General features: G+C 37.7%; 1 protein-coding gene across 1 annotated transcript; it reads left to right on the forward strand.

Moving 5' to 3' along the window:
• The first annotated feature begins 6878 nt into the window (after positions 1–6878).
• LOC110737405 (calcium-dependent protein kinase 1-like) lies at positions 6879–12987 on the forward strand. The gene is made up of 7 exons (XM_021917765.1): positions 6879–8508; positions 8858–9001; positions 9091–9243; positions 10331–10446; positions 10593–10760; positions 11396–11620; positions 12614–12987. The coding sequence occupies exons 1-7, from the start codon at positions 7644–7646 to the stop codon at positions 12737–12739; spliced, it is 1797 nt and encodes a 598-aa protein (XP_021773457.1). The 5' UTR covers positions 6879–7643; the 3' UTR covers positions 12740–12987.
• The last annotated feature ends 1120 nt before the right edge of the window (positions 12988–14107 follow it).

Below are 14107 nucleotides of genomic sequence, written 5' to 3' on the forward strand. Positions count from 1 at the left end.
GTTGGATAGTTCTTGAAATTATCTTTCCAATGATATATTATAATATTAATTCCGAGCCATAACAAAAAAGATATGAATGGAATATGAAACTTTATCTAAAACTGACACCCTTCCACTATTTCGGCCATATCTTTTTATCTACAGAAGATTTTAATCTTATTTTAATTGGGTTGGAAAGTAGACTTCAAGAGATTTCCAATGACATATTATATTCCTTATTTGGACTTCTGGATCAAAAGATATGATAAAAACAAAATCCGCAAAAACTGTCTCGCAGCGCTGGACGACAGGTGTGTCGCCTGGCGACAGACCCTGTCGCGAGTCGACAAACCCTGTCGTGCGGCGACAGGAGCTGTTGCGGAGACATAGGCGAGTTTTATTCCTCTTTAAACTCTGATTCAATCCGGCTTATTCTCATTATAAATAGCGTCTTTAGACCTCCGTTTTCAATCATCAATTCTCATAAAAAAATAACCAGAATAACCAGAATTCTCTTATTCTTCTCTTCTATCTCTCTAAGCTAAATATTATTCTTTCTCTCCCTCTTTATATCCTAGCCTTTTACAAACACAATTCCTCATACATTGGCACTAGACACACCAAGCAAAGTTCGAAGTTGGCTTCGCCCTAGACGTGAAAGGTTTGATATTTCTGAGGGTTTGGTCCCAAATCTAGTCTAAACTTTCTTAATCTCTATTTCAATTATTTAATTTAATTCTTTGATTTTATATTTTTCCTTGAAGTTACTAACATGTGTATTTTGTTATTAGAAAGAGATATGAGGCATCCAAGTAAGTACTTTAATTGTTTATTGATATTTTGATATAGAAATCATGTTTAGGATGTTTTGTTGCTTCCTAGTATCATGTTTAGAATAATGATTAATATTTCTAATATCAAGAATGATTAAAAGAATGCATCCTATTTTCTTTCCTAGTATCATGTTAGGACTAAAGTTTGATCTTTGATGTTTAGTGACATGTGATGTGTCTATTTTATATAGTATTTTACCCCCGTCCCTTGGTCATAATTAGTAGTGTTTTTGGCTCTTTAGAGCCACTTTTATTACTAATTGGTGTTTTCTAGTGTTTTCGTAGATTTGGTGGCCTGGACTTTTGCAGGGAATTACACTTTTGGAGTATTTTCCCGGGATATTTTGGAGCAATCACGAGCATTGGAGAAATACGACCAGTTTTTATAGCCTAGGGTCGGTTAGAGCCATCGAACCGGTGATTAAGGGCTCGGTATGTGTGATAACGGGGCATTTGGACCGAGTATTCAAGACCCGAAGAGGAAACCCAGATTGGCCCGAAGAATTGGAGCTCAATCGTAGTCCAATTAGTGGCCCAAGAGAGCCGCCCGGCCAAAGAGGCTGGCGCCCGGAGGCGCGCCCGGCCGGGCGGGAGAAGCGAAGGTCGGCGCCCGGCCGGGCGCGAGATTCAATCTGAAGAGCAAAAAAGGCGCGCCCGATCGGGCGCGTGTAAATATTAGGAGTTAATTTTGTCGTTTAAGTTTGTTTTAGTTTAGGATTTGTACGGAGTATAAATACTCCTCCGTAATACGATTCTAGGATGGCTCCCTCTCTCTCTTTTTACTCTTTCTTTACCCTCTTAATTGTTTTCTTAGATTTTCTCTCTCATATACTTTTGTTCTTAATCCATTCTTAATTCCAGATTTGTTTGGTAACGATTTCTCTTCTCTTAATCTTAGTTGTTTATTTTATTCCTTTAATTATGTCTTGCTTTATTGCTTTGATTAGTTTAGTTTTTATTATGAGTGAGTAGTTCTATTTCTAGGGTTTGTGGGGATCCATAAATAATATGAAGGGGTAATTTATTGTTGTCGATTATCAATGCTAGATTAATTTCCTATTGATTGATTTAATGCTCTGTGACTAGATTAGGCCTGATCTTTTATGCATGAGTTTGACAATATTGATTCGAGATTCGACAGATGAGAATTGATGTTTAGGTCTAGTTTCCATAGGCAGGTTAATTTATAAATGGTTAGGTCGAGATTCGAAAGATGAGATTTAATATCGGTAAATTAATTGTGTGATTATAATACGTAGCGAAAGCCCTTTATAATTTGATTAATGTATGCATTGATGAATCTTTATTATATTCTACCCTGGAAGATTATTTATTGGTGAACCTATGCCCTAGACCCTTTTATATATTATTTTCTCCTTATTCTTGATCTCCGTAGTTTAGTTTATTATTCAAATATAAATATTGGTTACCTCATAATCTAGATTATAATAGTTAATTAGGGATAGAAAGATCTGTTTCTCTATGGATTCGACCCTACTTCCCTATCTTCATTAGTTAGAGGATTTAGGAATTACTTTTGATTTGGGGATACGACTTTACCCTGTCAACATGCTAGGATTTGTTATTAATATTGTTAGTATCATGCCTAGGATCTCGCTATTATTATGCCTTAACATGATTTTTTTTTATTATGATTGTTATTATGATGATTATGGTTATTATTATTATCATAATCATTATCATTATCATCATCATCATCATCATCATCATCATCATCATCATCATCATCATCATCATTATTATTATGTTGCTTGATTTTTATTGTTATTGCTTGATTATCACACCTTTTATGCATGTTTAAAGGGAATTTGTACTTGTAATCACGCTTAATAAGATAATTAATAATCTTGGTTAGGGTTAATATGATTACAATTCAAGTGATCGCCAATAATAGATTTATTTGTGCAATAAATTCACCAACATAGATAAACAGGTTTATGATTAATCTAATGATTGCATGTTAGTCAGAAAGCACACATGAATACGAGAAGAATAAAGTAGAGGCTTATTATTAGAGCAGGTTCTTTCTCTTTTTAGATTGGATTTGTACCTTCATCCCCGAACTTCCAGTCTTGGTTCCAGACATATTGGAGTTAACGATCTCTTGGATCGTTAAAGGGTGTAACCTTCACCCTGTGAACGGTTTACAAGTTCCTAAAACTTGTTGGCGACTCTTTTGCTCTAGCTTCCTTCCCTTTGGACGACACCATGCTTAAGTGTATGATCACAGTGAGGTTCAAGTTTGGGGTAATGCTTGAAATGTTCCCTACACCTGCAAAGGAAAAAGCAAAAAGGTTACAGCCGGCAAAACATTTGAGAAAAATAAAAAATATAGACAATAGGTCAGGCGGTCTTATCCCGCCCTTCTTGGCCTCCTTAGCCTCGAAGGCTGCCTTCTTGGCTTGCAGCTGCTCCTTGCGCAGTTGCGCGGCAGACTTAGCTGGTGTCTTCTCTAGATCCACCATTCTCAGAGCTTCTTCTACAAGAGCAAACAAAACAGTTAATCAAAACAACTAAAAGAATTGAAGTGTATAAGCAGAGACGACAAATTTTCCGGATGAGTAGTGGGTCTACCCTTGGTGAAAATCGTACTAAGCCCACAGGAGGATAGAAATTTCTCATCCTTGAAAAAATCCGGGTGGTGGATCCAGTTTTTTGGCACAATTATCTAAGTCTCATCCCCCAAGGGCTCAGTTGTGGTCCCGAAGAATCCCGGCTCCATTATTTGCTCGTAAGCTCTAGAAGAGATACGAGGGAGAGCACACTTCCTGCCTAGAAGAGCCGATTCTTTATTGTACTGGCGCAGGGTCTGGTTGTGACTCAGCCTTAGAGAGGAGATTAGATAAAATTTCTCCTTCCAGCCGGTCCATTTAGACACCTTGTCCAAGGTCATCAGGTATTGGGGGAGGGTGGTAAGAGTATACCACGTCCCATGGCTGCCTGGGGCCTTGCTCATGTAATGCATGTGAGCAAAGACGGAAAAGCTGGAATCCAAATCCTGAAACTTGCAGGAGGCGATATAGCTCAAAATATTGACCCACGAGTTTGGGGTGAGCTGTCAGACGCCTACGTCATACCCCTTAAGAATTTTTCTAATCCCCCTATAAAGAGGGAAGCGGAGGCCGGTTGCAATTACCGCCTCGTAGCAGACAAAGTAATTGTTAGCATTTTATATCCCATCGTCCCAAGCCATCACTCCATCCTCAGGTGGGACCTTTATTATCCACCCCTTTCCAAAGGGGTACCTCTCTTTGAAGGCTTCAAAGCCGCTCTGTAGCAAGGCAATGTCACCCGACAATATCCTTGTCTTTTTAGGGTCTGGGAAAGACGATGCTTTAGTCGGCTGCTGGTAATCAGCCGCAAAATCGTCTTAATCGGAGCCAGATGCCTCTACTCCTGATCTTTCGGCGACCTCTTCACTGCCTGATTCACCTCCTGGCCCATGAGAGGAGGCGACATCTTCACCACCTGCCTCCCTTATACTTGAGTTACTTGGGGAAGAGGGAACCCCATCCTCGGAACCACTTTTCTTTTTCGACTCCTCTTGTTCCCCATCCGGAACAACCTCATTTGCAGGCACTTCCCTAGCGCGTCGACTTCTCGGCTTAATAGCCGTTTGTTTAACTCTTGCCATTGTGTCCTGCACAGACACAAAGAGGGAGGAATTCGAAGATGAGCACAGACACACGAAAAACTTGAAGATCTAATGCAGGCGGGATCAGATTATCTCTCATTGGAATCTCTCTTTCTCTCTTTAAAAAACTTTTCAAGGATGTGTAAATGAGGGGAGAGAAAGGAGGGGTAAAACCTTATTTATAAAGGAGTGAAATGAGGCATCCCCGTCACACCTCAGAAGGTGAATAGCCATTGTTACCGTTCACCACTCACGGGGGAACACATGTCACAAGCGTCACGTGGCCCGCCACGTCACCCTGTGAGGGACAAATGTTTAAGGTAAAAATACCCTAGACATGTGGACCAATCTGAGAGGTCCACGTGTCAAGTCTGGACAGGTCACCATAGACCATTCACCAGATGACACGTGGCATCCTCAGATACATCAATAGAACTGCGGCCTTCAAGGCCGAATTCCCGAGAAAGCCGCAATTGCGGCGCAGCCCACTAAACCTAGGTCAAGGTGACCTAGGGAGGGGCACTTTTTCAGAATGATCCTATAAATAGGGAGACATTACCCCATTTTGGGGACACATTCAATCATTTATTACATCCATTTTCTCTCTCATCAGAGAACACCTAATCTCGAAATTCGAGAAGATCCCACCTAAATTTCCGCACCTTTTTCTCTTATTCAAGTTCTAACTTGATCTTCGGAGGCGGAACTCCAACCACTAGGAGTCTCCGTTGTTTTTGCAGGTACAACGCGAACCGGACCAGTCTTCGAGCCGTAACTCTCCCGAGGGACAAAAACACCCAAAACAATAGGGACAAGTAATAAGATGGGTGAGTGTTTAGGAAAAGAGGGTTAATAGTACACAAGTTCACAAAGTTTCTACTAGTGTTTCGGGTTAATTTATGTCTGTTTAAGCTTCGGATTAAGCCCCTATTTATAGGGAATGAGTGCATTTAGGGTTTTGAGCATTCTACCGCAGCAGGTGGCGCTAGCATCTTGAAGGGTCGCCCGCGCCTGCTGCGCGCAAGTGATTGAGATGCGCTGCCATGGGTTCTTGTGACTTATAGTTAATTCGACTTTAGTTCATTTTATTTTGGGTTAGGTTAGCTGTTTTGCATTCTTGTGACTTAATTAGTAGTCCATAAGCATTCTTCACGTTGATCCAATACAAAGATGGTTTTATTTATCGTCATAGCACTTCCGGTCGGGACAGGAGGCCAAAAGTAGATGTCTACAAAACCCATTTAAAAACAAATTTTCAACGTACTGTACATTTTGGATTGTTGTTTGGTTTGGCTTAAAACCACTAATGTTGTTAATGGTTTTATGTTAAAACCACTATAGCAACATTAGCGGTTTTGTATTTTTTTTTTTAAAAAAAAACCAAAGGTATCTGTTGTTACTGAAATCAGGTTTCTTTGAACTTAAAAATACTTTTGTGGGCGATCTCTTTCTTGCTTTTTGCTAAGGCTTGGTTTTAGAAAAAAGACCGTCTTTTTACTAACAAGTTTCTTAGCCTCTTTGCTTAAAAAAAAGGAGCAAAAGAGACCTGTTAATTGAAAAAGGAGGTCTCTTTTCTAAAACCGCTTATAACAATAGCGGTTGTAAAGCTATAACTACTATTTCCATTAGAGGGTTTAAGATGAACCAAAAAAAAAAAAAATCACACCCAACATCGATCATATGTGGAAGGTAGGCTGTACACCTGTCCAAAACCGGACGAGACCTGAATCATTGATTTTTAAGGACTGGAGATCGAACACGAATCAACAGGTCCGGTTTCGGCCCTGACCTGAACAACAGGTCTGGTCAGGTTTTGGACCTGAATTAACCTGATTATTGATTTTTTTTTCCTTTTTTTTAATAAAAAATTGTTGGACCTGTGTATAAACTTGTTGTTTAGACCTGTTTGGACATGTTATGGACATCTTTGAACCTGTTACGGACTTGTTTATGGACTTCTTTAGACCTATTTAGACTTATTAAATTAAAAAAAGTAGCTTTACCGGTTTCAGGTTCGGACAAGAAAATTTCGGGTTTTACATGGATCAGTAAAACCCGAAATCCAAAATCATGGATTTTTAAGGATTGGGACTGGACCAACTTCACCGGTCTGTTCCAAACAGGTCCAGTTCAGAACGATTTTCATGTCCGGGCCAATTTTTGTACATCATTAATGGACGGTATTTAGAAAATTAGTTTCTAAATCAACGCCCAAAGAGAAATTGCGTGTTCTAAAATACAATCAATTTACGAAGGCAAATTAAATTAAAACCTTTTTCCATCCTTTTAATTTTTCTTAAAATGTAGATAAAGTTGTAAATTTTTTTTTTTTAAAAAAAGCCAAACTTTTCTCGCATACATAATTTATTAATTGTCTATCCAAATCTAAATACGCGTAAAAGTAGTGCCAGAAACAAAGATTAAAAAGCTCCAAATTCGACCCTACAGCAGACAAATCCCCCCAAAATCTCGCCATATATAAATCAAAAAACTTCTTGACTTGGTAAACATTGTCCACCACAACTCAACCTCAATTTCTCTCAATTCAATTTGTTTTAGCAAATTCCAATGCTTTTCTTCCATTTTTTCATACCCATTTACCCGTTTTTTCATACCCAATTACCCGTTTAGAGGAGTTTATTTATTGCATTCCTGAACTGGGTCTTTTCTACCACTTTGACTGCATTGGTTGATTTGATCTCCAAGAGTGTTATTTGGTAAAACTACTTGCTTATTTTTACTTGATCTTGTCTTTGATATATGACATTTTCTGGGTATTTGTTTAATAAGCACTTAGCAGAGGAGTTTCAGTTTGTAAGGTTTGAGCGTGCTTGACTTAAATTCCTATTTTTGGTGGTACAAATTGGGTTAAAGTTTTGATCTTTATAGTTTTTTGTGCTATTTTTGTATATGGCGTTTGAGCCATTGTTTTGTTTAAGCAAATTGAAGCTTCTGTAATTTAAATTTAGTTGGGTGTCATTGTTTTGTTGATTTTAGATCAATTAAGTTTAGTTGTTGATTTGAGTTGGATTTTAAGGGTTTGACTTTGTGGGGTTGATTGGATTTCTGATCTTGAAATTAGATCGTAATTTATGAGATTAGAAGTTTGGTAGCATTGGATCTTGATGTTAAAGATAGAGGGTGTAATAAAAAGAAGTTAATTTGGGGAGAAATAGATGGGTAATACTTGTGTTGGACCTTCTATTTCTAGGGATGGGTTTCTGCAAACAGTTTCAGCTGTAGTGTGGAGAAGCCGGTCACCAGATGATACGGCTTCTGTTTCCAATGGAGGAAGCCAGCATGACCCAACATCCCCATCTCCTGCCCCGAATGGAGGCGAACCGCCTTTGCCAACCCAAAGTGAACCCCCTAGGCAGATCACAATGCCAAAGCCAGAAACCGAGCAAACCCCGGTATCGAAACCAGAAGTTGAACCAATGGTGATACCAAAAGCAGAAGCTGAACCAGTAGAGCAAGCTAAACCTAAGAAACCCCCTCAGTTTAAAAGAGCACCCAGTGCAGGACTCCGAGTGGAGTCTGTATTGCTAAAGAAGACAGGGAATATTAAGGAATTTTACAGTTTGGGCAGAAAATTAGGACAAGGGCAATTTGGAACTACTTTTATGTGTATAGAGAAGGCTAGTGGAAAGGAGTTTGCCTGTAAATCGATAGCGAAAAGGAAGCTGTTGACTGATGAGGATGTGGAGGATGTGAGGAGAGAAATTCAGATAATGCATCATCTTGCTGGTCACCCTAATGTTATTGCAATTAAAGGGGCTTATGAGGATGCTGTTGCAGTTCATCTTGTGATGGAACTCTGCAAAGGAGGTGAACTTTTCGACAGGATCATTCAGCGTGGGCATTATACAGAACGACAGGCAGCTGAACTTACGCGGGTTATAGTTGGTGTTGTGGAAACTTGCCACTCTTTGGGGGTTATGCATCGTGATTTGAAACCAGAAAATTTTCTTTTTGTAAGTCAGGATGAGGATTCACCCCTTAAAACAATTGATTTTGGACTATCAATATTTTTCAAGCCAGGTATATTCTTGTATTTCACTTTTGTATCTTTTGGCATCAAACTTGTTATTATATGGCTGTACCTGTTTAGAAAGGGAACCTTTTATCTTAAACTACTTTTTTTCAGTGAATATTTCATCTGTCATCTTTCTATTCCATGCTTGATATCATGCTGCATAACTTATTTTGATTGAAATAAGACAAAATAAGATAATATAGTTGGTCAAACTTACCCTTAATCTTTGGTCAAGTCTACACTCTACACGCCCCTCATTTTCCTTTTTGTTCTTGATAAGTATCTTGCTTGTTGTTTTCTAGCACTTTGAATTTTTTTTGACAAGTTTGTACGATTCACATGAATTTTGTCCAGGTGATAAGTTTACTGATGTGGTTGGGAGCCCGTACTATGTTGCACCAGAAGTACTACGGAAACGTTATGGTCAAGAAGCAGATGTTTGGAGTGCTGGAGTCATAATCTACATCCTACTTAGTGGAGTACCTCCTTTCTGGGGAGGTGAGAATCTCAATTTTGTTCTGATCTGAAGCTTTTGTTTGAGTCCAAACTCTAAAATTTACTTAACTACTGAGGAACTAAATGTGCAGAAACCGAGCAAGGGATATTTGAACAAGTTCTGCATGGAGATCTTGACTTCACCTCAGATCCTTGGCCTAGTATCTCAGATGAAGCAAAAGATCTGGTGAGAGGAATGCTTGTTCGTGATCCTAAAAAGCGACTGACTGCGCATGAGGTTCTTTGTGAGTTGTTACAATTACAAATGTTTGATTTTATTATCAATTTTTTTAGACTTGTTAAAATACCCTGATTTGTATTGTCAATGTGGGCTAAACATGATGGATCATAAGCTAGAGAAATTGGTTTCATATTATAACTATCAATCTAGGATCTTTAAGCTATACGTTGGTCCCGTTCCGCCTGTAGGGTTTGACAGTCTACACCCTGTCGTACTGTAGTTCTACTATGGATTTTTTGGTCTAAAAGATACTCGAAGACTGCATGCTTCCATGCCCATAGCATGGTGCAAAAGAGACATAAAGCTTCTTTGTTATACATTACCTAGGCAGGAATCTTTAGGTGTCTGACTCGACCGACTCCTAGCCCATTCTATTCCAATTGGCATTCCTTTATCAAGGTAATATGACAAAATTTTGACGGGAGTACAAATTTGTGTTAAGTAATCAATCTTAGACATGGCTATTCATTCATGAGGGGGAATCAGATGATGAATACATATATATGGCTGAAGATGCATGTTGTATGCCTCAAAGGCTCAAACATTTTACATGAACCAGCAGCTTAAACCTATACTTATATAATAACCTTGTTGTATGCCTGTGTGCAACTCTCTTCCTTTATCTCTTTCTCTTTTTTCCTACATTTAAAGTAACTTATAAAGTGCAAAGGTTGGGAAGAATAGGTCTTTCAACTATGAGCTTCAGACTTTCAGCTTTAGTATTTGTATATATTTAGCTAAAGAATAAAAGCAAAGAATATTACAAATGATGTTATGAACGATTTTGAAGTCGCATTCTTAGCTTGTCTTGAAGGGATTGCTGACACATACCTATAATTGATACCCATACCTTACTCCACATAACATTGGTTGAAAGTCCTCCAAAATTTGTTTTCTTAATATACGATAACAAAGAATGTCTTGTATAACTTTTCTACCTCTCTCACAATTTTTATTAATGGGTTCTTACTTCTTAGTATGATCTCTGACTATCCGTTCCTCATTTCATCTAGTATTTAACCACTTTCTCGAGATGTTGACTTTTTATTTTGTTACTTTTCTTGCTTATGTATAACACAAATTCCTTTCAGGTCACCCTTGGGTGCAGGTTGATGGTGTGGCACCTGACAAACCTCTTGATTCTGCTGTTTTGAGTCGTTTGAAGCAGTTCAGGGCCATGAATAAACTCAAGAAAATGGCTCTCAGAGTAAGTTTCCTTACACAAAAAATAACTTTCTATTAAGATGAAGACTATCAGAAGTGAAGGCGATTATTTTTGCAAAGCTAAGTATACAGCTCACTTGGATTTTGTTTGATGCTTAAATGATTTACAACTTGTGTTGTATATTTCAGGTGATTGCAGATTGCCTATCTGAAGAAGAAATCGCAGGCCTTAAAGAGATGTTCAAAATGATAGACACAGATAATAGTGGCCAAATCACTTACGAAGAACTCAAGGTCGGACTTGAGAAGGCTGGTGCAAACCTTATGGAGTCTGAAATTTACGATCTTATGCAAGCTGTAAGTAATAACTTGAAAAATATGAACATCTTGAGCTTGATGAAGGATGATAGAAGCCAATGAGGTTTCATTTTATTAGCAACCATTGGTGAAATCAATAGCCCTGGCCTTCATATTCTTTATTTGTTTGTCTTCATGTGGCTGCATCCAGTTATTATCTTAGTAGTCTTCCAGCATATGTTGGGACTGTTGCTTCTGGTTCACAACCCACAAGCAGCAATTTGTGTTGCATAGACTTACTAATGAACTTGGTACAGTTTATTTTTCTGCCTGAGAATTCTAAAGAGTTTTGTTGTATTTTAAATTGTGCTATAGCATGCTCTATACGTGTATTCTTAGTGGCAAGTTAAGATTCCTAAGGTTTATGTGTCACTTTTACTTTGAAGTAAACGCCATTTCTTAGGTGTAGTCTGCACCTTTGTTAGGGACAATGCTTTTGGGATTGTGTGCATTCTGTAATTTAAGAAGGACAAGCCACTAAACATGAATTCTGGCAATTGATTCATTAATATTTTGTGAATATATTTGGAAAGATGTGCCTTGTATAATATAAGTACTATGCAGTATAAATATACAACATCAACTTCTGTTTCTAATGCCTTTTTTGTTATTTTTTTTATAATCTTATATTGCAGGCTGATGTTGATAACAGTGGAACAATCGATTATGGAGAATTCATAGCCGCAACATTACATCTGAACAAAATTGAAAAACATGATAATCTATTTGCAGCGTTTAATTACTTTGATAAGGATGGAAGTGGTTATATTACTGCAGATGAGCTCCAGCAGGCCTGTGAGGAGTTTGGAATGGAAGATGCACGGTTGGAAGAAATGATTAGAGAAGCTGATCAAGACAACGTAAGTAATTTGTATTCTCACAATTTCAATGTCAATATAGAAACCTGAGAAGTCAAGCATAATAGTATTATAAGTCATTTCACTTGATGCTACAATTTTAATCTTGAATTGGTCAATGCATAATATAACTCATATATGTGAGCGTATATTACATTATATAGCAGTTTTAAAAACCAATCAGGCTATCACCTGTGAAGGGGAGCGGAAAACGCAAGTTAACATTCATTTTTTGGTTTTTACGTCCCACCTTTAGATGGTTGGGTGGGGGATGGGTGAGTGATCCAATAAACTGACAGGCTTTGAATCCTTGACTTTGTTTTAGAAATTGGAGCATACCCTTAGGTTTTGGCCTTTGTTCATTAAAAGTGATTCAACATGAACTAGAAGATAATTGAAGGTCCAACCCTTTGAAGATGTTTTAGGTTTTACATGATATGACCCAGACATCTGGATGTGCAACTTAACTTGAGAGCCTTGATGTGATATACCACTTATGAGAGGTTGATCATTTTATGTAGTTCTAATATTTCGGTGCACTGTTTTTTGAAATCTAGCACCACTCTGAATCCCGATGCAAGTCAAGTGTCATATTCTTGAATTCTCTTGGACCAAATTTTTCTTAAGTGATGTGTCATGGATTAAGGCTACCCAATATCAACCCTGACCTAAATTTACCCCAAACAAGATAGCTGTTGCAAATTAGTGATTGAAAACGGTTGCTCTTAAACAGTTTTTTAGAAGGAACTAAAAAATTCTTGCCTACTAATTGAGGATGGAATAATATTTACATCTTTTCTTGACATTGAAAACATCATGTGACTCAACTACTTATGTAGTTGGGCTGTCTAGCCTAATATTGTGTTGACTTCTAAGCTGGACATTCATGTCATGACTGTCTTAACATTGAATGTCCAAACTATATAAGAAGACTCCATACACAGAAAAGTGGTCGATCATGACTAACAGGAAACATTGTATCAATTCAACTTGCAGGATGGACGTATCGACTATAATGAATTTGTTGCAATGATGCAAAGCGGGAATCCAAAAGGAGCTCCAGGCAAGAAAGGCCAAGAGAGCAACTTTAACTTCGGATTAAGAGAAGCTCTAAAGATATAGTTGCATTCTCAGGGGATATGAGGATAATTTTTGTTCTAGTTTTGTTCGTATCGACTTTCTCCCCTCTTGGTAAACTCTTTAATCTCTAGTAATTTATGGTTAAATTATGTTAAAAAAAGAGGTATAGCGGAGCATGCTCTCCAATCATGGCTCTTAGTGTAAGCAGCAGATGTGATTCCAATTTTTTGATGAATTTTGCAATTAAGAAATGGATTTTAACTCGAGTATATACAGGTTGATGGAAAAAAGTCAAATGTAATGATTAATGTGTTGTGCATTTTAATTCTTTGTTATAGCAACAACCAACAACCAATTCTTAACTGATTTAAAATAGTAGTTGTTGGTCGGCGCGCATTACAACTAAAATATAGTGATCGAGTAAATTAGTTTGACAATGTGGTATATCATTCACAGAACATAACTTTGGATTTGCTGTAAAACCTTAGTTTATTCTTGAATTTTAAAAATGTAATGACAATGGTGATAGTTATTGGAGATACATGAAGCATTTGCTGATTTAAGTGGCATGAGTAGTTGATATAATTAGATGTGTGAGTAGGTTTGTTTAGTGCTTACATAACTATTCTCTCCGTCCCTAAATTAAATTCCTGTTTTTAGCATTTATTCCTCGCATAATAAAGGAAAATAGGAATGTAATTTAGGGACGGAGGGAGTATTAACTATTGTCTTTGAAAGACAAAACTAATTAGCTTACATAATCAAACCATATATGTGGAGTGGATACCATTCTCTAGGGGTGAGCATGGGACGGGTACCCGTACTGTTAGTACTAATGGGACGGGTACCCGTACCGTTGATACTAACGGTTCAGGTACCCGATAACCAAAATCACTAAAAGTGATACCCATAACCGGAACCGATAAGTTCGGGTACCTGGATTTTCGGATCGGTTATCGGGTATCCAATAAGATATCCAATACTGATAATTAAACTTAATTATGTAGTTATTATGATATAATTTACAACTAATTGAAAACAATACCATATGATCTTGAGTAAATTATTAATAATATTACTAATCATTGATATTATAAAGTGATTATGAAGTAAAATAAAAGTTTAGATTTATATTAATAGATTAAAGTAGAGAAAAAAAATGCTTATCGGATCGGATCGGGTAACCGTTAATTTTAAAATGATACCCATAACCATACCCGATAACAAATTATCTGACGGGTACCCAAACCGTTATGGTTATCGGATCAGGTACCCGAACCGTTATGGTTATCGGATCGGGTACCCTAATTTTCGGAACGATTACGGATCGATTTTTCGGGTTTTCAGTTTTTCGGGTAGTTTTGCTCAGCCCTACCATTCCCATCCCCATCCCTGCTTAACATTCTCATC

This window comes from Chenopodium quinoa, unplaced genomic scaffold (genome assembly GCF_001683475.1).
Source record: "Chenopodium quinoa cultivar QQ74 unplaced genomic scaffold, ASM168347v1, whole genome shotgun sequence".
NCBI lineage: Eukaryota > Viridiplantae > Streptophyta > Magnoliopsida > Caryophyllales > Amaranthaceae > Chenopodium > Chenopodium quinoa.